We start from the raw sequence: 25822 nt of genomic DNA, 5'->3' as shown, positions 1-25822 counted from the left end.
CGACTATGCGGATTAAATCAACTGTCTGTTTTGAACTGATGCCGCGTAACGCCAAGGGTTTTTGCGAATCGGATTCCTAGTAATGACGCGGCATTGCATTCTTCTCAAGATATTTTTACCCCTATGGTTGAACTATGCCGCGAACTAATAGTTTGCGTCTTCACTCGTAAGTTCAGCACGAGAATCCCTCTTCAACACTTAGAATATTTTGAGAAAGAGAAGGACCCCCTGGGGGTCCGACTTATCGACCACACGGATATCTTTAAAAATGTTCAGTACTCGGTCAAAGCAGCCCCCTTTATTCTAGCATGATACGGAATGAGCCCCATAACTCGCATCTTCAATCCCACGGACACACATGAGAGGTTCTATACTTAGAATTTTTCACCTGGACTAGGGTCATTTGGGGGTCCGACTTATCGACCACACGGATAAATATGGGAATCAGCCACTTTACTTTTCACCCCTCCTCTTTTATGACGGGGAACCAGCTCGCAGACCCGTGTCTTCAATCATACAGAAATATGGGACTTCTCTACATTATGACTGGGTGCACCAAGGAGTCCGACTTATCGATCACACGGATTTCCTTCGCCCTTGAGATATTTTCATATTTCCTTCCATCACATTTTACCCGCCGTGTCCATAAGTCGGACGGAGGAATGGGTAATCTCTATACTTAAAATGATTTTCCTTTCTGGAGGTTCAGTTTAGGGTCCGACTTATCGACTCTCCGGACATATTCGAGTGCTAAAGGACTTGAATAATTATCTGCTCCCCCCTCCCTGGGGGTCTAACTTGTCGACCCACCGGTTGGATGGCTTTGACATTCAAACAAATTTATGACGTTCCTCTCTAATTGGGGGTCCGACTTTTCGACCTTCCGGCTATATTCAAGAGTTAACACTTAGAAAAATTTCGCAACATACCCTTTCAACCAGGGTCCGACTAATAGACTTCACGGTCATTACTAAACACTTAAGAAAAATCTGTCTTCCCCTTATTGGGAGTCCGACTTATCGACTTCCCAGTTTTCCTCCGGAATTCCACCCTTTCGTTCGAATGCTCAAGTCCCAAGTGAAGCATTTATTGCTGCTATAAATAGGGTAGTTGGAATAGTTCCATTTCACCTAATCTTCATTAACTCCCTCAAATCTTCAAATTGCAAGAAAGAGAAAGTAGAGAAACGCTCGGACAATCTTCATCCCTCCTTCAAACTTCTGACAAATCTTTCGAAGATCTTCAAAGTTTCTGACAGATCTTCATCAAGTTTCTGACAAATCTTCAAATTTCTTTAAGGTATTCAAACTTTTCCCAGATTTTTCGAATTTCTTCAAGTTATTCTTCAAACTGTTCTTGAATGTTAGCCTAGAACTTTGAATTTGTTTATGAATTTAGTCTCTATTCTTTACAAGCTTCGACTACTACTTTATTATTAACATGGATGTCGCGGCTACTCAAGAGACTATAGCTAACTCAGACACCAACCCTACTAACTTGCCGGAAACTCTTTTGATAGTACGTAGGCGTCTTAATAAAAAGGGGTTACCAATGAATGACTCGGATGAAAGTAGTTCGGTGAGAATTACCCCCCATTATGAACCAATAAAAGATGGGGATGAGTCGTCTGTATCCCCTATATACCCTCCGGAGATTATAAAAACTGCTCCTTGGGAAGTGAGCGTTGCTTTCTTTCCAAATTACTTGCCGCGAATAAATCCTGACCTAGAAGGGTTATTGTATGTAGATATGGAAAACCTTGAAGGATCAGCCGAGTCTTCTGGAAGGGAGAGTGCAGCGCCAGTTCCTCCTCCATTCTACATTCCAAACGGCGGGCCCCTAAATTACTTCATTGATTTACAGACCAAAAGAGATCTAGACAACCGCCGGGAGGCCATCTCTCAAAAATGGGGTTTGAAGGATAATATAAACATTATTACCCCGGGGAATTATGACACCGTTAGGTTTCCTCCCCCACATTGTATAGCTGTATACTTTCCTTCTTTTGAATTAGGGCTCAGATTTCCTCTTCACCCGTTTTTTAGGGAGGTGTTAGAGTTTTTGAACATTTCAGTGCCCGAGTTATACCCAAACGCCTGGGGTTGTATGGTGGCCTTTTTGATCCTATGCAAAGTTTTGGCCGTGCCACCAACACTCACAGCTTTTAGATATATATTCAGAGCCCGCCTATGTAATTCGCAATCATACGGCTGTGGCTGGATTACTTTTACACACCGTCGAGGACTGAAGATAGTCCAAGACCTCCCCGATAACCAGAAGGGGTATAGGACGAAATTTGCATTTTTGTATAATTCAGAGGGATGGAACATCAAGACCTCTTTTGACATTAAACCCAACCTCGCGGGTTTTAATAATGGGATCCCGCAGTGTTCTTTTAGTGACGCGGTGATCATAGAGTACGCAAAGATGGACGTTCAATTGGGAAGGAAACCAATGAACGTCCAACTTAATTGGATACCTGGTCGCCCTGAGTTGGAGAACGAGAACCTCCTCTCGTCATTCGGCATCAGCTTGGCTATCGATCGGAGTAAGAATTGCCGGGTTTCTTCCTTTTCTTTCCTATGATATGTTTAACTGTTTCTAACTCGCGATTTTTACAGGGATAGCCAAGGAGAATCTTCGAGCAAAGAGTCCGGAGCTGATGAAGAAATTCAGCGTTCTAAGACTTGCTCAAGGGGCCATACAGCGACCCGAGGATAAGCCTCTTCCCCTTCCTCCGAAGGTATAACTTCACAAAATTTCTTCGTTATGAAAGATTTCTGTTGATTCTTCCTAACTTTTTCCTTTGTAGGGCTCGGCGACTGTAGAGAAGGGTCTGGAGGACGTGCCCTCAGAGCAAGAGGCTCTCCGACTTCTCGAAGAGAGAAAACAAATTCACATCCCCGATGAATCTGAGAGGGTGATTCCTCCACAGACAAGGGGGGTGAAAAAGAGTGGGAAGAAGAAGAGGAAGCGGGATTCTTCTTCCCGCAAGGAGAGCTCGGCCAAGAGGCCCTCTGTGGGTACGATCCCTACGGCCGTACCTCTCCGCATAGGTTCGGTTGAGGAGGAGGCGTCTCCCCCTTCGGACTCTCCACGGCCAGCTTCGAACAAGGGGAAAGAGAAGGTGGGGGAGTCTTCCGCGGCTCCCTCATCACAATTCGCTGAGGTTTATCGTCGTCGGGAAGTTTTCCCTTTTCGACACGAGACACCCTTTCCGGAGTTGGGGCATAAGGGCTTAGTTGTTCGTTTTAACAGGGCGACGTCCAACTTAATCAGCAAGGTGGACGTCGACCTACTAGAATCCATGCCCCCCCGTGACAGGGTGCGTCAGGCACAAGCTTCGGCGGCAGAGGTAATGACTTTTTTATGCTTAGTAGTGTCATTACTTGGTTTCCGGATTTCATTGGTTGCCGTTTCTTTGCAGGCGTTCATACGGTTGGCTTTTGAGCTCGACGCAAACCGTCAAAGTGCCGCGGACCAGGAAACCATTGCCGCCCTTACCTCCCGCTGTGAGGAGCTGAATGACGAATTATCAAAATTGCGGGAGGACTTGCCGGGCCTAAAAGAGAAACTGGCCAAGTGTTCTGAGCTGAAAGAGCGCTTGGTCAGGACCGAACAATGGCGGGAAAGGGCAAGGAAGCAGCTGGACCAGACCATCGAGAACTTAGATGCTGCTTCCACCTGGTCTGCGAGCCTCGGCCATGAAGTCGGCTTGCTGATGGATACCCATGCCAAGCTCGTTCATCAGAACCAGCAACTTATGCAGCAAGTATCGACTGATTCTGCCCACTTCAAGATGATCCTATCCGCGGCTAAGGTGTATAAATTGTGTTTAACCAGGAAGGCCCGGATGGCTCGAGATTGGCTTCTTTCGGATGAGCCGGAAGCGTCGAAGTTCCTTGGAGATCTGACGGCGGAGATGGTGAGAGCCGGAACCCTGATCAGTGACGAAAAGTATCGTTTGGCTGCCGCAGAGTTGGGCATGGATTTTACATCTCTTCAGCAAACTGCTGATCAGAAGGGAAGTGAAGCCTTGTCCAACCTTGCTCCTGTCTTGGACGGGGAGTCGGCGGTACTGGTCGACGCTGCTTGGGATGCGGATGAAAGGAGAGCCTGGTCCGAAAGGATGGATGCTGAGGCTGAGAGGGAGGCTCTATGCCTCGACTTGGATCAGCTGGCTCTCTCTTCTCCTCCGGCGTCAGATGTCCCGGAAAACTTGACGCTCTCCAACCTGGAGGTTTTGTGCCTTGATTTATCGAATCTTATTATTGACGAAGGTAGGAACCTCCAGGGCTTGTCCCGAGAGCTGTCCGAGATCGGGGTGGAGCCGTTTAACGTTGAAGATTATGTAAGCTTCACTCCCAGTCTTGAAGAGGGAAGGATCGAGCCTCCTCTGCCGCCGGATCAAGACGTCGAGGCTTTTTTGGAAGATGTATAATCTTGCAATTTTGTAATTTTGATTTTTGCAAACATTCAACTCTGTATTTTGAATATTTTGATGTATATATCCCTGATTATGGAGTTTATTCGTGGTATCCATGCTTTTATTCGTTGAGCCGTGGCTTCTCTCTTCTGAGACTGCGGAATAATACTTAGAGGACGTGATTTTTCGATGTCACGCGCAGACGACATCAAGGAAATTTGTACTTAGAATATTTTCAGCCTTTAGACCCCAGTAAGGGGGTCCGACTTGTCGATGTCCCGGTTGCGGGTTACCTTAGTGGGAGACTTGGGATTTTCTTTTGAACTCAGGGACCCCAAACTGGGGGTCCGACTTATCGATGTCCCGGTTGGGAAACATCATTTGGAATATTTTGAACTTTAGGGACCCCAAACTGGGGGTCCGACTTATCGATGTCCCGGTTGGGAAACATCATTGTAAAAACTTAGAATGTTTTTGAATTCTAGGGACCCCAAACTGGGGGTCCGACTTATCGATGCTACGAACAGATGGTGAATGCTTCAAATGATTTTTGGTCTTGGAACCCTATTCTAAGGGTCCGAATTATAGATATCACAAGTTCGTTAGTGACTTAGAATAATTTGATAATGGGACCTCTCTCAAGGGGTCCGACTTATGGATATTACTGATTTAATAAGATTTGCAATAGATTTTTACCAAATAAATGCGAACATAGGAGCCGGATAATCTGAAAATGAAACTTCTGTTATAAAGGATTGATAAGAATACAAATGACGATGACAAAAGTGAATTCGAATGACAACGCAACTATGTTGCGGAATGAAGGTAGTCGCGGATTGATGCTGCTAACACTGATACTAGTAACTGATTGCCCCTTGCAAATTTTATTAAATGAAGAATTTCTTTAAGTGGTCTCCATTCCATGGACGGGGTAGTTTTTTCCCTTTCATGTCTTCTAGTTCGAAAGTTCCCGGTTTGATGATGCGGGTGACTTTAAAAGGGCCGTCCCAGTTGGCTCCTAACTTTCCTTTTTCCCCTATCTTTCCCGTAGCCTCGACTTTGCGGAGTACGAAGTCCCCAATTTGAATACGTCTGGTTTTGACATACGGTTGAAGCTACGGATCATCTTTTGTTTTTGTGCTATTGATCTCAGCATTGCGTTTCCTCTTGTCTCTGGCAGCAGATCTAAGTTTGCTCTTTTTCCTTCCTCATTTTCGTCGTGTGAGTAGTAGGTGACCCTTGTAGAGGGTACGCCTATTTCAACTGGGAGCACGGCTTCAGATCCGTATACTAAAGAGAAAGGTGTATGCCCCGTTGCGTCCTTGATGGTTGTTCGACTCGCCCATAAGACGCCTGATAGTTCTTCATCCCAATTACCTTTGACCCCCTCTATCTTCTTCTTAATGCCATTCAGGATCTCTTTGTTTGCGGATTCTACTTGACCATTAGTTTGCGGCCAGGACACTGAACTGAATCTGATTTGGATGTTAAACTTGTTGCAGTACTCGATGGTGTTCTTGCTGACGAACTGCCTTCCATTATCTGTTATGATCACCCGGGGGATGCCGTACCTTGTGATGATATTCCTCCATATAAACTGACAGACTTGTTTGTCCGTGATTGAGCTAAGGGCTTCCGCTTCTACATATTTTGTGAAATAATCAATGGCCACAATGATGAATTTGCGTTGCCCTTTTGCCGGAGGGAAGGGGCCAAGGAGGTCCATGCCCCATTTGTCGAAAGGCAGGACGGCTTGCATGGCGGTCAAGTAATTAGATGGCTTCCTTCCTATCTTTGAGTGGTACTGACATTCAGGATATCTTTTGATCAAATATTCCGCGTCTTCTCGGAGTGAGGGCCAATAATATCCACTTCTAAGGACTTTCCCAATGACAGTCCGTACTCCTTGGTGTATACCGCATCCACCTTCGTGTATTTCGCGGAGGATATAGTTTCCTTCTTCAGGGGATACGCATTTCAGGAGGGGGTGTGTATATGACTTCTTGTAGAGCGTTCCTTCGTGGAGTTCGAACCATCTGGCTTTCTTCCGGAGCATTTTGGCCTGACATTCATCTTGGGGAAGCGTCTGACTCCGCAAATATTCGATGTATGGCTCCATCCATGTTTCTGATCTGTCGATGGTATCGACCATGAAGTTGATGCTGGGGTTAGGAAGCACTTCCCAGATTATGTCTCGAGCCGCGGATGTTTCTGCTGAGCTGGCAAGCTTTGCCAGGGAATCAGCTTGGGCGTTCTGGGATCTTGGAATGTGCTCCAACGTGAACTTGTCGAATTTTTGAACAAATTCCTTTACTTGCTGCAGGTACATTTTCATGCTGTCATCTTTAGCTTCGAACTCCCCGTTCACTTGTCCAACAATCAATTGGGAGTCAGAGAAGGCGGACAATTTTTTGGCTCCCGTTTCGTAGCAAATTCTCAGTCCCATCAATAATGCTTCATATTCGGCCTCGTTGTTGGATGCTGCGAACTCGAACTTGACCGCCCTTTCCATACGGACCCCGGCAGAAGACACAATGAGGAGTCCAGCCCCACTTGCTGATTGGGTAGAGGACCCATCTACATACAACTTCCATTCCTGATTGGGTTCAGGATGATAGGGGAGAGTGCTTTCAGCAATGAAGTCAGCCAGAGCTTGGGCTTTGATTGCCGTTCGAGGCTCATATTCGATGCCGAAATCCGCCAGCTGGTTTGCCCAATCTGTGACGCGGCTTGACTTGTTTTTCCCTTCCAGAATCTTTTTCAAAGGTTGATCAGTCCGGACGATGATCTGGTGGGATTGAAAGTAGGGCTTCAATTTCCTGCTTGCCATGACGATTGCGAATATGACTTTTTCGACTTCACCGTAGTTTCCCTCCGAGCCACGGAATGCATGACTTATGTAGTATATAGGAAGCTGTTTCTTTTCTCTTTCCGCAACCAGTACTCCGGATAACGAATATTCGGAGACAGAGACATATAGGACTAGCTTCTCCCCTTTGATGGGCGAAACTAGTTTTGGCAAGGTGGACAGGTGCTCTTTAAGTTGGCGGAAGGACTCTTCTGCTTCTGCTGTCCACTCGAACTTCTGTTGTTTTATTGTTTTAAAGAAGGGTAAACATTTATCCGCGGACTTGGAAAGAAATCTTCCAAGAGCAGCCAGGCACCCTGTGAGCTTTTGTACTTCTTTTACTGAGGTGGGAGATCTCATGTTTTGTATAGCCCGGATTTTATCGGGATTTGCCTCAATGCCTCGCTCGTCTACCAGGAAGCCCAGGCACTTCCCTCCGGTAACTCCAAACACACACTTGTCAGGATTGAGTTTCATTTGGTGCTTTCGAAGGGTAAGGAACGTCTCTCGTAAGTCTGCGGCGTGCTGACTTGCTTGTTTGCTTTTTGTGATCATGTCATCTACATATACTTCTAAATTCCGTCCAATCTGAGATTGGAAGACCTTGTTGACCATCCTTTGATAAGTTGCCCCTGCGTTTTTTAATCCGAAGGGCATAACCTTGTAGCAATAGACTCCCATGCTGGTAATGAAGGCCGTGTGAGGTTGGTCTTCAATTGCCAACGGAATCTGATGATAGCCGGCATTGGCATCCATGAAGCTTAATAATGCATGGCCTGCTGTAGAATCCACCAGATGATCTATCTTTGGAAGTGGGTAATCGTCTTTAGGGCACGCCTTATTCAGGTCCGTGAAGTCGACGCACATCCTCCACTTGCCATTCGGTTTTTTCACCAGGACAACGTTGGATAGCTACTCAGAGTATTTGCATTCTTTAATAAATCCGGCTCTCAACAACTTCTCGACTTCCTCCTTGGCGGCCTCAGTCCGCTCTCTTCCTTGATGTCGTAGCTTTTGTTTTATGGGTTTATAGCCTGGTTTGATGTCAAGTTTATGACACGCGACACTGGTAGGGATGCCAGGCATTTCTTCCGTGCAAAAAGCAAAGACGTCGCGAAACTCAGCAATGGTGGCCACTATGTCCTGTTTGACCGTGCTAGGAAGATCTTTCCCTACCTTGATTTGTTTCCCCTCGAACATGTCTACTTCCTCGTATCGTTCTATGGGGCGAGGCCTTTCATGCGTGCTGAGATTTTCCATGTACACGCTCATGACAGCTGGGACATTGTCTTCCCTTTTTCTTTTTGCTCGTGTCTCGGAGGACCCGCGCTTCAGGGTGTTGACGAGGCATTGGCGAGCCGTCACTTGGTCTCCCTTGAGAATGCCAACTTGTCCATTATCTGTCTCGAACTGCAGCAAGAGTTGATGGGGAAAGATTGCTGCCTTGATCTTATTAATGAGTGGGAGCCCCATGATAGCATTGTAGGGGAAGTTGAGATCTACCACTGTGAACCGTATGGGCATGGTCCGGCTTTCACTTCTCTCCCCTACCCGTACGGGGAGAATGATCGTGCCCAACGGAATGACCTGACTCCCTCCAAACCCAATCAGTGGTTTGTCTAGGGGTTGTAAGTGCTTTTCCTCGAACTTCATCTTTCTTAAGCACTCCATTGTAATAAGATCAGCCGTGCTTCCCGTATCTACCAGCACCCGTCTGACTTTCATTTGCCCAATTTTGAGAGAGACCACCAGGGGATCGGTATGGGGTTGTTGCAGCGGTTGGGAGGTCGTGGCATCGAACTTCATGACCGGTCCCTTAGATGCGGCCCTGGGAGGTCCTTTCAGCAAAGTGTGGACGCTGTTTTTTGCCGCGCGGATAGTGGGATATTCCTCAGTGTATCCCCCAAAAATCATGTTGATAGTTCCTTGAGTGTCGGAACTTTCGCGTCTGGCTTCGTTCCTCTTGGGGGATCGGCGTTTCTGTTGCCATGGCCTCCTTTCCCCTTCTCTTCCAGCATCATAATCTCTCCTGTTGAGGAACCTAGACAGTTTTCCTTTGTTAGCCAACTGATGCAAGATGCGCTTTAGTTCGCGACATTGTGCCAGAGTATGGCCGTGCTCTTTGTGATAATCACACCACAGATTATAGTTGCGCCTATCAGAGGGTGTGGTAACTGGAGGTGGAGCTGGCAATTGATCTCGAACAGCGAAGAAAATGTCCCTCCTGTTTCGATTAAATATGGGGTCGTTTCCTCCATCTCCCAGATTCCGCGTCCTAGTTTCTCCTTCTATAACGTATACGTGTCGGGCTCGTGGAGGTCCCATATCAGACGGCGGCGTAGGACGACGCGGCATGTAATTCTTCTCTCTCCTCGAAGAATGCTCCTCCCTGCTTCGTGAGGATTGATGGGGGGGCCCGACATCTTTTTTCTCAAATTTTCGCCTTTTCGGATCATGTGCTTGACATATCTCTGACGCCGTGACATAACTTTGGCATTGTTTCATGGCCTCTGCATACGTCTTTACTTGACTTTCAACCAACTGGAACTTCAGCCGTTGGGCCTTCATTCCGTTGATTAGGGCGTTCAGGGCGACCGACTCCTCCAAATCAGTCACTTCCAGCACTGCCTCATGGAACTTCTTAAGATATGAGGATATGGACTCTCCTTCCAATTGAGTGACACTAAGCAGGTGGAAGTTTGATTTCTCCTGCCTTCTTGAGGCTATAAAGTGGCCCAAGAACTTGCCCTCTAGTTGGGCAAAGTTGTGGATGCTTCCTCTGGGAAGGGAGGTGTACCACGTCAAAGCTACTCCTGTAAGAGTAGTTGGAAAGAACTTACACCATAACGATGAGTTGGTGGTGTACAACAACATAAGATTCTTATACGCCGTCAAATGCTCCTGCGGGCATGACGTGCCATCGAAAGCAGCCATGTTTGGTACCTTTATTTTCCCGGGATTGGGAGTATTCAGTATCTCTCTGGCCAGGGGAGAGACTAATGATATGGGCTCTTCGGGAAGGACACTCTTGTCGTCCTCATTCCGCGGCATGGAGGTGGGAGTGAGGGGACGGCTAGACCCGGCGAGTTGTGCCTTCTTCCTTTCCTCCCTTCTTTTATCTACTAGGGATTGGACGCTCTCAGACGTCTTTCGCTTTTTGCTCTCTATGAAGGTTCGGGCATCTGGAGTGGCGGTTTTGGATTCGCCATCTCGTGTATCTGTCTTGCTATGGTGCGGGTAAGTTTTGGACCTTTCCCGCCTATTTTTATTGCGTCTACTGGAATGGGAAGTCCTCGAGTTCCCGTCTTGAGATTCATGAGATTTTGGTATCTCTTGACGGGGCTCGATTCGTTCCTCTAAGTTCTTTATTTGGTTCGCCATGTCTTCCAGTACCCGTTGTTGAGTAGGGGTATTGTTTATGACGGCGCGGAGTTGTTCAGAGAACGCGGCCGTGAGATTTCGCGCTAGCATGTCCAGATCACGGCGAGTCACGGCTTGATTATTAGCGTGACCCGCTGAAGTGTCTGTGTCTGTGCTATGCACGGTGGCGGTTTGAGTCGGGTTCTTCTTGGGAGCCATGACTTCTTGTACAGCTCCCCACAGACGGCGCCAAACTGTTTCGGTGATGAAACGAGGAAGTGGGATACACTTGAAATACCTGGAGATAAGTAGAAGTGTGATCAAGAGAAGCGACTTATGAGAGGAGGTGACCTGAATTCCTGCAACATAACACGTTAGCCTTGTCCGGGGGGTGATCTCCCGGAAAACCCCTCCGACGCTCAAGTCAGAACGTAAATCGGAAATTAATGAATGACAGATTGTAGAATGAATGCAAGAAGGAAGGTCGGGATTGAGATTGCTTGTGCTAGTGCTAGTGGTTGGGAAGGCTTGAGGAAGTAGTGTAAGCAAGGATACTAGGAAAGCTGTTTCAGATGTCCCCTCCCCTCTGATGGTTGTCCCTATTTATAATGTTGAAGGAGGAAGTTACTTCAGAGAGGAAAGGTGGAAGATCATGGGAGTAGTGGGAGTAATGGGAGGTGGACTGGTCATGGGAAGAGTGGACAGTTATTCACCTTGAAACAAGGAGAGCCAAGCATGACTGAAGAGTGGAAGGTGGTGGGCAGTTATTCTCCTTAAAAGGAGGATGGCCAAAGAAGATAGATGACAGGGAAGTTAAGTATTCTGAAGGTAAAAATGTCATGAGCCTTCCAAGGAAGACGGGAAGTCCAGCAGAAAGCCCATTGACCAAAAGTCAAAGTCAATCCGGAAAGGTCAAGGGGTATTTTAGTAATATGATGCTAATTAATAAATAAATAAATTAATTAAAAACAGTACCATGACAGATTCAATAATTTATTTTTGTTTGTAATTTATGATCTTGTTGTACATCACATCATTTGTATATTAGAAGTTAAAGTAGTATAAATTTATTTTATGGGAGTAAAACATTATTATTAGATAATCAATTATCATATGCTTAAATCCTATGATCTTTAGTCTTCTATGATATGTCTACATAGTATTCCTACCGTTTTTTTTTTTTTTTTTTGAGATTAAAGTATTCCTATTAGTTAGAAAGTTCACCCCTTCTGTTCAAATGTCCCTCTCAACATAACTGTAAAAAATTTAGCCAATGATTTTACTATAAAAGCACATTAACCAATCAAATGTTTATAAGTAGGCGTAAATGCGTTATAGTATCTTGAGTTAATGTAATTTTATTATATCACTCTGATAAAGGTTTAATTCACATCACATATATAAATAATTAATTTTATTTTCTCTTACCTATAGAGATTTCTAACTTTTTTTTTTAAAGATATAGAGATTTCTAACTTACTTTCAAATATTTTATCCGTAATAAAAAAAGACAAAAGTGAAAAATGAGCTAATAGATGAACTTTATGTACACTCCTTGGTTATTGGGTCTATATGATGTTAATGATAATGATTTGTAGTATTAATTTTTATGAAATTTATCTTATCATGCATTCTCATGGTAATAAAACTTTGATTATAAAAAAAACACAAATTTTCATTACTAATTTATCACATAATATCACATTTTCAAATGGTAAAGCATCAGAATGAATAATTATGTGAAGAAAATGATATTGCTAAAGTAGAATAGATATGACCATTAAACTTATCAAAAGATATTTCTATTAAAAATAAAATTGCTTTTCATCATCATTCACTCCATTTAAGAGTGACTATTAAACAAATCGTAAACATTTGCATCGACTTTGAGCTAGCGTCTAGCTATAGTGAAACAATTTAATGTGGATTGGCCCTATTTAAAATTTCTTATATTTTAATGATAAAAATTGTTTTTATTTAGTAACTATTATGTAAGTTTAACTTTGGGTTGTGCTTATATGGGCTCATCTCATAATAAGACGATCTCGTACAAGACTCGAAGGAGGGAGTTAGTTGGTGGAGTGGAGATTGGAGAATACAGATTGCAGAGTTTAATAGGTTAGTAGTGTGGAGAGCTAAGAGTAGAGGATGGTGCACAATAAATTACAAATTAGCATGCACTAATCCTACAAACTTTTCCTTAATATCGTTATATATGCTGCCTGACACCTTTACATATGATCTTTTACATTTTATAATGTTGTTTAATGTAACTTTAAACAAGGTATTTGGATAGAGGTGTTTAAAATAAATCTGATGATTTAAATTTTATCCGATCTTATAAGCAAATTCAATTTGATTCGACTTTAAAATTAATATATACATGTAAAAAAAATGGACAGAACATCTAATTATAAAACAATCAAAAACACCTAATTTGAAATCAACTTAAAAAAATGTTCATTCCTGTATAATCTCGACTGTAAGTAGCTTGTGCACTCGCCATTTACATGTCCCCACGTGTCCTACTTAACTTAATTAAGTCCTTCTAGAAGTAATTAATTGTTAACGTCTACTTTCTATTGTTTGGTTTAGTGGGGACTTATTTTTTTCCAACATGAAAGACATGGTCACATAGTTCGTGGTTGAACTTGAATGTTAATTATTTTCTAATAAAAAGTTTATAATAAAAGAAAGAACATGTAGTACTTCCATTTTTATATATGAGTGGTGAGAAGATCAAACCATTTATTATTTTTCTTATACTTAAAAAAACAGTGTATTTGATTATAATATAGGCGCATTTACTTAGAAATCATAATTTATAAATACCACTCAACTATATATATATATATATATATATATATATATGTTTATATTAATAATTTTTCTTAGCAAGATGAAAATAATATTAGGTTAAATTTTTAAAAATATTTTTTTTGTTAAAATTTAAACTTATCCTTTAAAATATGAAATTGTGAATATATTTTAAAAACTTTCATGAGAGGTAAAATCAAAATGTAGAAATTAGAAAATATAAAATATGCTAGAAAAATGTATTAAAAATTTAAAACCCAAATAATATAATGAATATATTAAAGGACAGTTCTTTTCAACTTAACTAGACTTAAATATTATACTCAATGGGTCCAATATATCTAATTACAAAAGACCATGCCCATAGATTTAAAGTAAAATCATAAAATACGTCCTTCTAGACTCAAGATAGGAATATACATACTTCCAATTCCAAAACATAGTACTTAAATATTACTTTATCACACAGTACAAGAGTCCATGATATATTAATATTAGTAGTATTATACTTTCCATATTATTATTTTTTACATGCACATGTTACGTACCACAGTTCACAATAAAACCATACAATTGTGATAAACGTCGGTATGATGCTTGGTAAAAATTGATAAAAATAGAGATGAAAATTTAATGTAATTTTTATGGGAAAATTTTTGTGATTAATGGTCATCTTTTGTACTATTTTATTTATTTATTTTTCTATAGTTTAATATAATACATTATTATTTCAAATAAGTATTGGGTGGTAATGAAAAATTGTAAATAAATTTTTTTTCATAATTAGGGATTCATTACCATAAAATGACATAATACTCATTTAGAAAATTTGAATACCAATCGTTCTATTACCATCTTTTATCATCTATAACTAATAAAAATGTACATCATAAATATAGTATACAAGTGTCTTCAAACGTAACAGTTTAATTAAATATTACTGGTTAGTAGCATTTCGAAACCAAAAATAATGAAATAATGATTTAAAATAAAAAAGGAAGAATATATCTCATATTTGTCCTAAAGTAAGCAAAAATAGTTTTTTTATTAACCTTAATGAGTATTTTGCATTGTCCTATCTTGTTTTCTGTATTATTTTCATCTAGTTTTTCTTTTAATTGTAAATTTTTCTAAATCCAAAAGACTTAATAATCGTATTTTGCTTTAGGACTATGATTTAACGTCTTTTATTTTTTTAGACTATAATTATAATTTTTATGATCGGATAAATGGGTATGATGAATCACGATGATGAAGCGAAAATGGTTGGTTTTTATTCCCCACTCTCTCTCCTCTTGTTTTCTCCCACACTAAGTTCTGTGGAGGAGAGAGAACCAGATTTTCCCCTCTTCACTTTTCTTTTCGCCCAAACGATTTTCTCTCTCCTTCAAAAAAGACATGATTTATATATATAAAAATAAATAAAAGGGATAATTATGAAAATAGTACGTAGAAATATAATGGGGATTATTGTAGCACAATAATAATCAGAATTATCACCAACGACAACAACAAAAGAGGAAGAACAAATAAAAGGAGTAAATTTGTTGTTGTAGAAAAAAGAAGTAATTCTATACAGTAGTATTAGTAATGTTGTTGTTGATATTTGAATGGAGTTTGTAATAAAACGATGTCGTTTCGAGATGTTGTTGTTGTTGATGATCATGATGATACAACTACAATGCCCATTTCTAGACCTTCTGTTGTTGATGGACCATCCTCTCTTTTAGTTCAAGGTTCTTCCTTTCTTTCTTTTTTTTTTTTAACCTTTTTTTGTTTTAATCAATCTTTTGTAATTTGTATTATAATTAGCTATTTCTTCAAATTTAATTTTGTTTGATTCTTAATGGGTTGTTTGTAAAATGTTGGGTATGTTATCATGTATAATTTTGATTATTATGCTTGAATGTCTACTTTTTTCAACATTTTTGTGGGTTGTATAAAGTTTTGATTTTTATTAAATAAAATGGGAATTGGGTGTGATCAAATATATAAATCTAGAGTAAATCCCCCCTTTCGAGTTTTGGGTGTTTGAATTAATTTATTTGATCGGTTGTGAAATTGGGATTTTTGGGTTATTTGTAAATTATCACTAAATTTTGATGGGGACAATTGGCATTTTATTCAATTTATCTTTTTTTTTTCCTAAAAAATTTTAGTTGAACTTCAATGGGGTGAAGGGTTGCGGAGTAATGAAGCTATCCGATAAACTTTATGGAATATGAGTCACTAGAATTGTTTTTTTTATGAATGAATGTGGTTCATATTTTTGTTAAATTTCTTGGCATGATAATATAAATGTAGATATATTTGTCCTTTTATAATCTTACTAATCATTTGTTTTTTTTTCATTGCTTTGATAAATTAATGGAATATTATGGGATTTCCTTTGGTTAATACTTTAGCTTTAATTCTCTTTGAAGCTAGAAGCTTTGGTTGGAATTTGGAAGGATTCAATTCATGGTAACCTTCCTTAACCCCTTAAATCAAAAGGAAAGAAAGAGAACAAAAGCTACAAGTTGAACAAAATTTTGATGAATTCCTTTGATTTGTATTTGCATTTTGCAATTCCAGTGTATATTAGTTTTTGGGTATGAACTATAATCCTATAAACATAATACAAACTTTCAATCAATGGGATATACGGGGTATAATGATGATGAAACATAAAACGAACTATTATGAAGAAACTTGTGTTGGGTGCTTCAAAGTTTTAAGAAGTCTGGTATCTTTGTGTTACGGGCTCACCTATTGACTTAGTAAAAATCGTGCGGCACTGGTGTCAATGGTTAACAATTGTTTGAGTCGAGCTGTGTCATATGGATCATGATAAGTCCAAACATATTGTTTTGAACACCTATCTGCTCATGGGGGTTCATAATTGAGCTTCCTATATTAAGTTATGAAGTACATGGTGAATTGAATATATGCCCATTGTTCCTTTGTGACAGGAAATTGATTCGATTTATTGTAGCTAAACGTTCAATGAGACTAACATTTGTCTTGTGCATTGAATTTTAGCTGCCTTTTGTTGGAAATACTTCACATGTGAGAAAGATCACACATCGCGAAATTAGTTTTTGTAGACTTGTATATAATACTTGATGGGTAATCGTCCTAATATCATATGGTTTTTCGAAAGAATGAACCCCATCAAGTGTATATGCAAGTCAACAATCATTATTTGTGGGTTTGTGGGCCCAAGCCCACGAGTGCCTTGTGGATGTATCCACATGAGTGGGTCCGTGGGGTGATCATGTGACGAATTGTCACGGCCTAACACCTTTCAATGGAATTATAACTTCTATCTAGATAAATCTTTTGAATCTTCATAAGTGAAATGATGTTTGTCTTTCAGACTCAATGTGGCCAGTCAATCTGAGATCATCCGAATCAATGGATACCGGAATTTACCCTCCTGGTCCTTACCCCGAGCATGAAGGGGAACCAGATTGTTCCTTTTATCTCAGAACCGGACTTTGTAGATTTGGTTCGACATGCCGCTTCAATCATCCTCCTAGTAGGAAGCTAGTAAGTTCTGGCATCCACTGTATAGAAACACAAAATGTCACTTGCAAATCTTAGACAATATATGTTTATTGCTTTATGTTTTATTCAGATTCTTGTCGCTCTGTTTTACTTACACTGATTACTTGATATCATAGACATGCTAACATGTAAGATTGATGAAAAAGTTCATTAGCAAGACCTTAAGATTTAAGAATAACTTTATGTAGATTTTTGTGTAGATACTGCTGGGACAAAATAATGATGCCTATACTCATGGTTTACTCTTGGTTTCCTTATTTAGAAACTTAGAGTTTCTTTTTTCATCATCATGCTAATATTGTAACATACAAATGCTTTTGGATGTTTGAAGTTTAACCTCAATCTGTTGTTTTTCTATAAGACCCGACTGACATTGTCTTTTGCATCGGAAAATTTTTTATGCAAGTTTGTTGGGAAGTAAGTGTTTCACCCCCTAATGGCTCGGCTTTACAAAGAAATTGTTAACTAGAGGCTAACATGATAATTATGGTTTAAATTCGAAATCGATTCTTATATAGATCTGTTAACAACCTTACGTCTTAGGTTGGATGTTGAAGGTGTTTCTTGTTGATGGGAGTATCTTATTCTTATACCCTTTTCCTCGATACCTTCTCATTTTTATTGTTCGTTTTCGTGTAATGATGTTTGTGCGATAAATTTGATAGATAATATTGTATTGCAGGCTCTCGCTACTGCACGAATGAAGGGTGAGTTTCCGGAAAGGATTGGTCAACCTGAATGCCAGGCATGGATACATTTCCTTTTATTGTTGCTATTTATCTATTTCAACTTTGCATAGCTAATAAGATCAAAATCGACTTTTTATAGAGAGGGTCTATTTTGTTCAGATTGCCTGGGGCCATAAAATGCTAGGTACTGTACTGATCATTTGAATGTTTCAACTGTTTGAGGGGAGGGGTTTTGATCACTCGATTGGTGACTGATAAGCAAATATGTTGCCCACTTTCATAGATGCGGCCATTTGTTCTATATTAGGCATGCTTTACTCGATACAAATTTGTTGAAAGACAGGACTTTGTGCCATTTTGTTCGTTATCGAAACTTAATTGAGAAATGCAATCAGTTGACTAGTTGCACAGACATGAAAAGTGCGACATTTTTGTGATGGGTTTTGTTTAATGTATCCGTGAAAACTTGTTCCCTCTCTAGACTCTAGTGCATCACTGATAAAACTATTGGAAAGTTCATTAGCATATTTGTAAATTGTAAAGAGTCTTCCGGAATAAATATTTTTCCTGACGGTGTTGCTTTGACTTATCAGTACTATTTGAAGACGGGAACTTGCAAGTTTGGAGCAACATGCAAGTTTCACCATCCTAAAGACAAAGCAGGGATTGCTGGAAGAGTTCCGTTAAATGTTTTAGGCTACCCACTCCGTCCGGTAAAATTTATCGATTTGTTTCATGTTTCATTAATGTGAAGATCTGAAACGCACACGGTTTTTATCTCTCTCGACAGGATGAATCAGAGTGTGCATACTATTTAAGAACAGGACAATGTAAATTTGGGAGCACATGTAAGTACCATCACCCTCAACCGTCTGCTTCTTTCCCTGGTTCTTCAGTGTATCCTGCTGTTCAGTCTCCAACAACTCCTGGTCAGCAATCGTATCCCGGAGGATTAACTAATTGGTCTTTGTCGAGAGCCTCGATTATTCATAGTCCGCGTTGGCAAGGCCCTTCAAGTTACGCGCCTTTGATTCTTCCACAAGGAATGGTTTCAGTTCCGGGATGGAATGCCTATATGGTAAGCTACCCTCCTTTGAACAAAAGAGGTTTAAGCATTTTCTTTTCCATACATTAGCTTGGTGAATCCAGAAAAAATTTATTACCTGGGCCAATATAATATGACCTTTTATTGGCATGGTGTAATTAGCTGAAAACGCCTTTATCAAAGCGCATAGAAAGTTGTGCGGGTTCAAACACTAAACATCAGTTTAATATACTACTATATTTTTCATGACCCGGGCCATGGCCCATGCCAGCCCTGGTTTAGATACGCCCCTACTTTTATCCATATCTTTTTAGATCGAGTTTATCGAACTCATGACTAAATTGAAGACTTGCTAGTTGCTACTGAATTTTTTATACCTTATGTATCCATGTTATTTATCATTAGGGTCAGATGGGTTCAGTTTCGTCCGCTGAAGGACAGCAGCAGACGGCTGGAAACAATCCGGGTTATGCAACTACACGCCAGAGTGAATCCGCAGTTTCTGCTTCTTATCGCTCTGGTTCTGCCCCTATGGGCTATTATGCTCTGCAAAGGGACAATGTTTTCCCTGAGAGACCTGGCCAACCTGAATGTCAATATTACATGAAAACCGGTGATTGTAAGTTTGGGGCAGTGTGTCGTTTCCATCATCCTAGAGAAAGATTAATTCCTGCTCCCGATTGCCTCTTGAGTGCCCTGGGTTTGCCCTTGCGTCCGGTATGTTATCGCTTCTTTGAATGTTTTATTTCAAGTTTTGTTAATTCATGTAGACACTTCATTTTAGGCGTAAAATTGAATATTTAGCCATATCCGACACTTGGACACGTATCAGTATCTGATATCAGTACCTGAGTCCAGGTAGCGTTGAATCCAGCTTGATTGCAAGCTGAACTCATTCGAATTGAGCTTTGACTTAGCTTTTAACGAAATGGATCTTCATTTGAGCTTAGGTCGAGTTTCTGAAGCTTGTATTTGGTCGAGTTTTGCATGTGAAAGTTGCATTGTTCTAAATCGTAAAGGGCAAACTAGTTAGCGTTTATTGCACGAAGCTATATAACCGAGTTAAATTCGAGCTAATTGAGTCGAGTTTTGTAGCTCGTGATCAGTCTCAGCTCATTTACACAACCCTAGTCACGGCTCTAACCTAGCTTCCGTCTAATACGTTCACAGGGAGAACCTTTGTGCATATTCTATTCTCGATATGGTATATGCAAATTTGGTCCAAACTGCAAGTTCGATCACCCAATGGGAATTTTCGCTTACAATGTCTCGCCTACATCCACCGACACTTCTACCATGAGGCGTTACATTGGATCATCATCGGTATCAGGTGGTTTAACATTAGCGTCAGAAGGACTAGTGGAGACCGCGGGCCCAGGGAAAAACCGAAGGCTTTCTTTGTCAGAAACGAGAGACATTCAATCGTGTGATGACGATGAAGATGATGGTGGTGAAACCGATAGATAAAAGCATAATACAAACAAGTTTAATGGGTTATACTCCCTTTTTGCAATGTTTTGCAGCATAAAGAGGAGCTTTACCTGTAAATTCATTTGCCAATTGCTGAAGATGTACAGTACAACTACATCCTCCATGTTTTATGTTGATTATTACAAATTTATAAATTCCCCGAAAATGAATGTATAAACTTGATAATTATTGTCACAATTGGTGAATCCCTTGTGAACAATTGAATTGAATTTTTCATGGCAAATTTTCTGTATGTTTATATATTTGTAATCTCCATGTCTTTACAAATTTCATAGATTATGCAAATTCTTTTATGAGACAGTCTCACCATAAAACGTGCCTCATATTTGTATTAAATAGATAAATAATAGAAACTTTTAACATAATAGACCTTTTATATGTACTCGTCTCGCGGTGAGATGGTCTCATACAAGAGGGGTTGAGATTATACATCATGTTTGTGGTCTTAATGAAAGTATAATCATAACATAAACTAAAGTAACAATCAGAATGCTACATGGCAGTACATTTTAATGATGTAGTTTTCCTTTGAAATCATCTTTCTTTGTCTGTTTTGAATATTTTCCTATTGCATTTTTATTTTTTTCTTTAAGTTATTTAATTAGATAGTTTTATATAAAATTTATGATTATTTACATCTTTATAGGAAAATATTAGGAGTAATTGTCAGAGCAAATAAATAAAATTTACTTAATTAACTTGCATATATTATTATATACTTTATTATTATAACTTGCAAATAAATAAAATATTAGGAGTAATATATTTTATATTATGACATTTATTATGAAATAATGAAAAGGGGAATAATACCAACTTGAATTAATTAAGACTTACTTCTATATTATTATACTTCCTCCATTTTCATATCTTATTCTAAAATAGAATTTACGAATTTTAGTGTTAAACTTTAATTACGATTTCTTATCAATCTATAAGAAAAAACATATTCATGTGGGATCTTGTTAGATTGGTTTCAATATATACTTTCTAAATATCAACATTTTTAGAGTTTTTAAAAACTCACACGTAAAATTATTTGATTTTTTAAAATTTGCAATGGTATCTACGAAAAAAATAAATGAATAAAAAACATGTAAAAACAGAGGGAGTAACTCTTAACCACTAGATATATTAATGGATCATTGGCTGATTAATGAATATTTATTAATGTGTCATATCCCCATCAACAATTTAATTTTAGTGATTCTAATATTTTACATGTCAAATATTTTAAACTTATCGTGGTCTTAAAATCTTATAGATTGTTTTCAAATTTTATGTGTCCAATTAATCGTACTTCACTTTTTATGATGATGATATTATTATTAGTCTTATTCCAGTATTCTTCTTTTATCATAAATTAATACTAATCTTGAACTTTCGTTTTATTGAAAAGGTTAATAAAGATATTTAAACTAAGATTCATTAAGCATAGGTTTAATCATAGACCTAAATTTCACACAATTAATCGATAAACTATCATTCCATGTTTCGAATTAGGGTTTATACCCTAACCCTAGAGAAGAAAACTACTCACTAGACATGATGAACATGCAATTAATGATGAATGAAATCCTAGTTGAAATACTAAACATGAAAATGATGAATAATTTTAATGCACAAAGATAAATAATAAAGCAATAAATTAAGAAAGAGAAAAACATAAATGTAAATTGCAAGGAATTAAATGTAACAATGTAGTTCAACAATGAAAGCTCTCAAAGAAGAATAAAAAGAAAAATGCTGAAAATTAAAAAAATGAAAAACTGACTGGATGATAAAAAATAACTACCAATATTTATAGTGGCTCCAAAAAGTAACCGTCAAAACACACGAAAAAGACACCTGACGTGATGGCAACGACTCGTGACATTAGGAGCGACGAGTCGTTGCTTTTGTTCTGCCTAGGGTATGTGACCTCAGTGAATATGCGATGAGTCGTGGCAAGTTAGAGATGACTCGTTGCTTTAGCTCTGGAATACTATGATGACTTCAGTGGATGTGCGACGAGTCGTGGCAAATTGGGGACGACTCGTTGCTTTTGTTCTGGATTCCAGTAGCTGAGCGACGGGTCGTGGCTTTTTGGCACGGCTTAGCTACGACTCGTTTTTTTCCCTTGGGACTTGTTTGGCTCGATCTCTTCACTTCTTTTAGGGGTCTTAGGCCATTTCTCCAAGCCTTCACCCTCTTATCACCCCCAGATACTAATAAAACTCCGATTTTTGCCTCAGAATTACAAAAAACACAATATTAAACATATGAGACAAAAATATCAAATAACACAAACAACACTACCTTAAACCCACTAAAACATGACATAAGGAGTATAAAAATAACACGAATAAGTGCAAATAATCACACTTATCAACGCTTCCATTCAAACATGCGAAAATAACAATCGTTTTAATTAAAATTTTCTTTGGCTTCATGAGGCAATGAAATCATACTTGAAGCTTCATTTTCCATGTTATAATAAATTATATAAGGGTAATAATACGGAGATTCAGCTCTATAACAACAACTGGATATTGACATGAAATATAAACCATCTTTGAAGCATACATGATTATCAAAATCCAACTTTTTCCCCCTGGTTATTAAATTTTTTGTTTTAAGTGCGTAATCACCTTCCTCTAACATGTACACATTATACTTACTATTCCAACAATATTCCAAATCATTTACTACAACATCAAAGACTAAGGGTATAATCTAATGGAAACTTATTATTTTTTTGGTTGATAAATTAATAGAATCACAAATAAAGACTATATTAACATCTGCATTGTTCTTGTATTTTTCAGCTAATTTATTATTCGGCAATGTAATGGGTAATCAAGTTTTGCTACAGGATTACACAAGAATAATTTAGTTGGCTCCTGTGAATTAAAACACGCCCTTTCTCAGTTATAAATTTGAGGGAATTGATAGGAACACCATTGTTAGTGTGATTTTTGAATAAAAAACAAACCTGCAGTAAACAAGAATTATTTTGTATAATCAACGATTCCGTAGTTTTTGTATTTGAATTATAACATTGTTTCTCCATAAAAGGGTGTTCAGAGAGAAAGCTTCGTATCTCTATAGCTATAACTGATAACTTGTATAAAAGTTTTACAAATAGCTATGAAAATATTTTGAAACTTTCACCATATAAAGACATATTGATAGCCATAGTTTGAAGGGAGAAAAATATTAACAATTTTTTTTTTTTTTTGCAGTGGGAGAGTAATAGGAGTATGAGTTTTTTGATGTTAAAAAAGATTAGGAGTGTAGTTTTGTGATGGAATTATTATGTATGTTATGTAGGTGTCTTATTTATAAAGCTTTTTTAGGAAAGTTTTAGGAATGTTTTTGTTTTAGAAAATTATAAGTTGAAAATTTCCTATTTATGAAATAGTCTAAACTACAATTAAAATGTCTTTTTTTTTAAATTTAATTTAGAATTTTTACTCTATGCTTATAAATTGTAGCATATAATTTTGGACATTTAGTTTTAAAATTTTGTTTTGATTCCTTCAATCAATCTTAATTTTTTAAATATTATTTATATTGTTAATTTATGTTGGAAAATTTATCAAAAATAATCCAACCTTTTCATGATTTTCTTATAATAATTCCACCTGTTGATTAACCATGAATAATCCCAATTTTAGAGGGTATTTGCCTAGAATAAGCTTGGGTAACCCAATAACCTGCTACAGTAGGTAATTCACGAAAAAAATAAATGAAAAATTAATGTAAAATTAGAGAAAATTTTTGAACATTTACATAAAAAATTCTGAATAATTAAAAAAATCAAAAAAATTTTAAAATATTTTTTTAACTATTTTTTTGATATTTTATTTTAATTTATCTTTTTATTTGAAAAAATAAAACTTGCTACAAGACATTGGTTGAAATTTGTTTCCTAATATGAAGATCCTACATATTAAAACAAACCTAATGTATTATTGGTTGAAATTTGTTTCCCAATATAAAGATTCTATAACTAAATTCATATTAAAAAACTAAATTAATGGTAGATTTAAAGAATTAGAAATTAAAACTATTTACTCACATTCTTACTCAATTTCTATTGGACTAGTCCAATCATGAACACCTTTCTCAGTCCAAATCTCGTACCTCCAACTCCCTCTTTTCCTCTCGCTGGACCCCCCCTGGCAGCCTAAGCGCACAAAATATCCCCCTCCTATTCGGTTCTTTGTCCTCCTATTTGTATAATGGCCCCTCATTTCTTGTTGGGCCACATTCAACTATCCTTTCATAGCTCAGTCTGAATCCTTATCAACCACCTACTGCTGCCAGACCACCTTCTCCGTTCCTCCACCCTGTCTTACTGCTCGTAGTCAAAACGACACATATAAACCCAACCCAAAATATTCCCGCATGCATGTATACACTACCCAATCTATTTCTCATATTCCTAAGGATTCTGTCGGTGCCTTATGCGACCTAAATTGAAAATGTTCCAGGGAAGATGTATATGATGCTTTAATTGAAAGCAATACTTGGAAACTTGTACCTTAACCTTCCAATGCTAATATCATCCGTTCTTTATGAACTTTTTTGGCATAAGACTAGGTCTAATGGTTCTTTTGAGCGATACAAGGCTCGTTATTTAGTGGGTGATGGAAAATCGCAGCGTAGTTGATTGTGATGAGACCTTTAGTCCAGTTGTTAAGCCTACTTCTCACCGAATTGTTCTCCGTATTGCTCTTGCTAAATCTTAGCCTATTCATCAGTTAGATGTTCATTAATGCTTTTCTTCATGGTCGTTTAAATGAGACATTTCACATGCATCTGCCTATGGGATTTCGTGACTCTGCTCATCCTAATTATGTTTATTTGTTACACAAATCTTTGTACAGTCTTAAGCAGGCACTTCATACTTGGTATTAGCGGTTTGTTGAATTTATAACTACTATCGACTTTCGAAACAACAGTTCTGATAATTCTCTATTTTATGTATTAACTTGGGTTTGATATTACCTATTTTCTGCTTTATGCGGATGACATTGTTTCACTGCCTTCCTTGACTCTCTTCGTCTATGTATTATGGTTATTGGTTAAGCTTAGCTCTAATGCCATGTCACGAAATTAAACCAATTCAACCAAAAGTTTAAGCTAATGATTGAGGCCTATGTTAGAAATCCCAACAACTAATTCACTTTTTCTAGTTTTTCACTATTTTTCTACAAAACTGTAACATTATTTGAAGAGATAGTATTTGTCGTTAATGGAAAATTTAAGTAAGTTTCACAGCAACGAAAACTCTGTGTTTCTTCTTCTAGAACTATACTCCCTCCTATTCAGCTGAACTGTCCCATTTCCTTTTATGGTCAAGTCAGCTTAAATGTCCCATTTCTATTTTTGGCATGGATTTTTGACTATAATACCCTTAGTACTTTATCCTATTTTCAATTATACCCTTTATTACCCTTACTAATTTTCCCTCCCTTATAATTAATCAACATAATTAAATCTTAATTAATCCCACCCATTTACACCTCCTCCCTTTATAATCCTAAAACCCTACCCATTCCCCATTTTATATTCTGCCGTTTCTCTTACTCCTCCATTGAAACCTTCAC

The 25822-nt window shown here is 38.3% G+C and overlaps 3 protein-coding genes across 3 annotated transcripts; all 3 read left to right on the top strand.

Annotated features, from left to right (window-relative positions):
* The first annotated feature begins 1321 nt into the window (after window positions 1-1321).
* On the top strand, window positions 1322-3031 carry LOC130796996 (uncharacterized). The gene is made up of 2 exons (XM_057659461.1): window positions 1322-2548; window positions 2622-3031. The coding sequence occupies exons 1-2, from the start codon at window positions 1441-1443 to the stop codon at window positions 2747-2749; spliced, it is 1236 nt and encodes a 411-aa protein (XP_057515444.1). The 5' UTR covers window positions 1322-1440; the 3' UTR covers window positions 2750-3031.
* LOC130797120 (uncharacterized) lies at window positions 2770-4558 on the top strand. Its single transcript, XM_057659606.1, has 3 exons — window positions 2770-2782; window positions 3057-3355; window positions 3428-4558. Exons 1-3 carry the CDS (start codon window positions 2770-2772, stop codon window positions 4439-4441), a joined length of 1326 nt encoding a protein of 441 aa, XP_057515589.1. The 3' UTR covers window positions 4442-4558.
* Window positions 4559-14629: 10071 nt separating this feature from the next.
* LOC130796995 (zinc finger CCCH domain-containing protein ZFN-like) lies at window positions 14630-20474 on the top strand. Its single transcript, XM_057659460.1, has 7 exons — window positions 14630-15187; window positions 16810-16982; window positions 17683-17745; window positions 18283-18402; window positions 18480-18767; window positions 19140-19451; window positions 19905-20474. The coding sequence occupies exons 1-7, from the start codon at window positions 15082-15084 to the stop codon at window positions 20199-20201; spliced, it is 1359 nt and encodes a 452-aa protein (XP_057515443.1). The 5' UTR covers window positions 14630-15081; the 3' UTR covers window positions 20202-20474.
* The last annotated feature ends 5348 nt before the right edge of the window (window positions 20475-25822 follow it).

The sequence above is a fragment of the Amaranthus tricolor genome, chromosome 12, assembly GCF_026212465.1.
Source record: "Amaranthus tricolor cultivar Red isolate AtriRed21 chromosome 12, ASM2621246v1, whole genome shotgun sequence".
NCBI lineage: Eukaryota > Viridiplantae > Streptophyta > Magnoliopsida > Caryophyllales > Amaranthaceae > Amaranthus > Amaranthus tricolor.
Note: the sequence above shows the minus strand (reverse complement) of the source record. Positions and strands in the feature narration are given on the sequence as shown.

Coding starts and splice junctions, on each gene's coding strand:
- LOC130797120 (XM_057659606.1), top strand. Junction 3,356..3,427: donor CACAAGCTTCGGCGGCAGAG/GTAATGACTTTT, acceptor GTTTCTTTGCAG/GCGTTCATACGGTTGGCTTT.
- LOC130796995 (XM_057659460.1), top strand. CDS start 15,082: ATGTCGTTTCGAGATGTTGTTGTTGTTGATGATCATGATGATACAACT. Junction 16,983..17,682: donor ATCCTCCTAGTAGGAAGCTA/GTAAGTTCTGGC, acceptor ATTGTATTGCAG/GCTCTCGCTACTGCACGAAT. Junction 18,768..19,139: donor CGGGATGGAATGCCTATATG/GTAAGCTACCCT, acceptor ATTTATCATTAG/GGTCAGATGGGTTCAGTTTC.
- LOC130796996 (XM_057659461.1), top strand. CDS start 1,441: ATGGATGTCGCGGCTACTCAAGAGACTATAGCTAACTCAGACACCAAC. Junction 2,549..2,621: donor CAGCTTGGCTATCGATCGGA/GTAAGAATTGCC, acceptor CGATTTTTACAG/GGATAGCCAAGGAGAATCTT.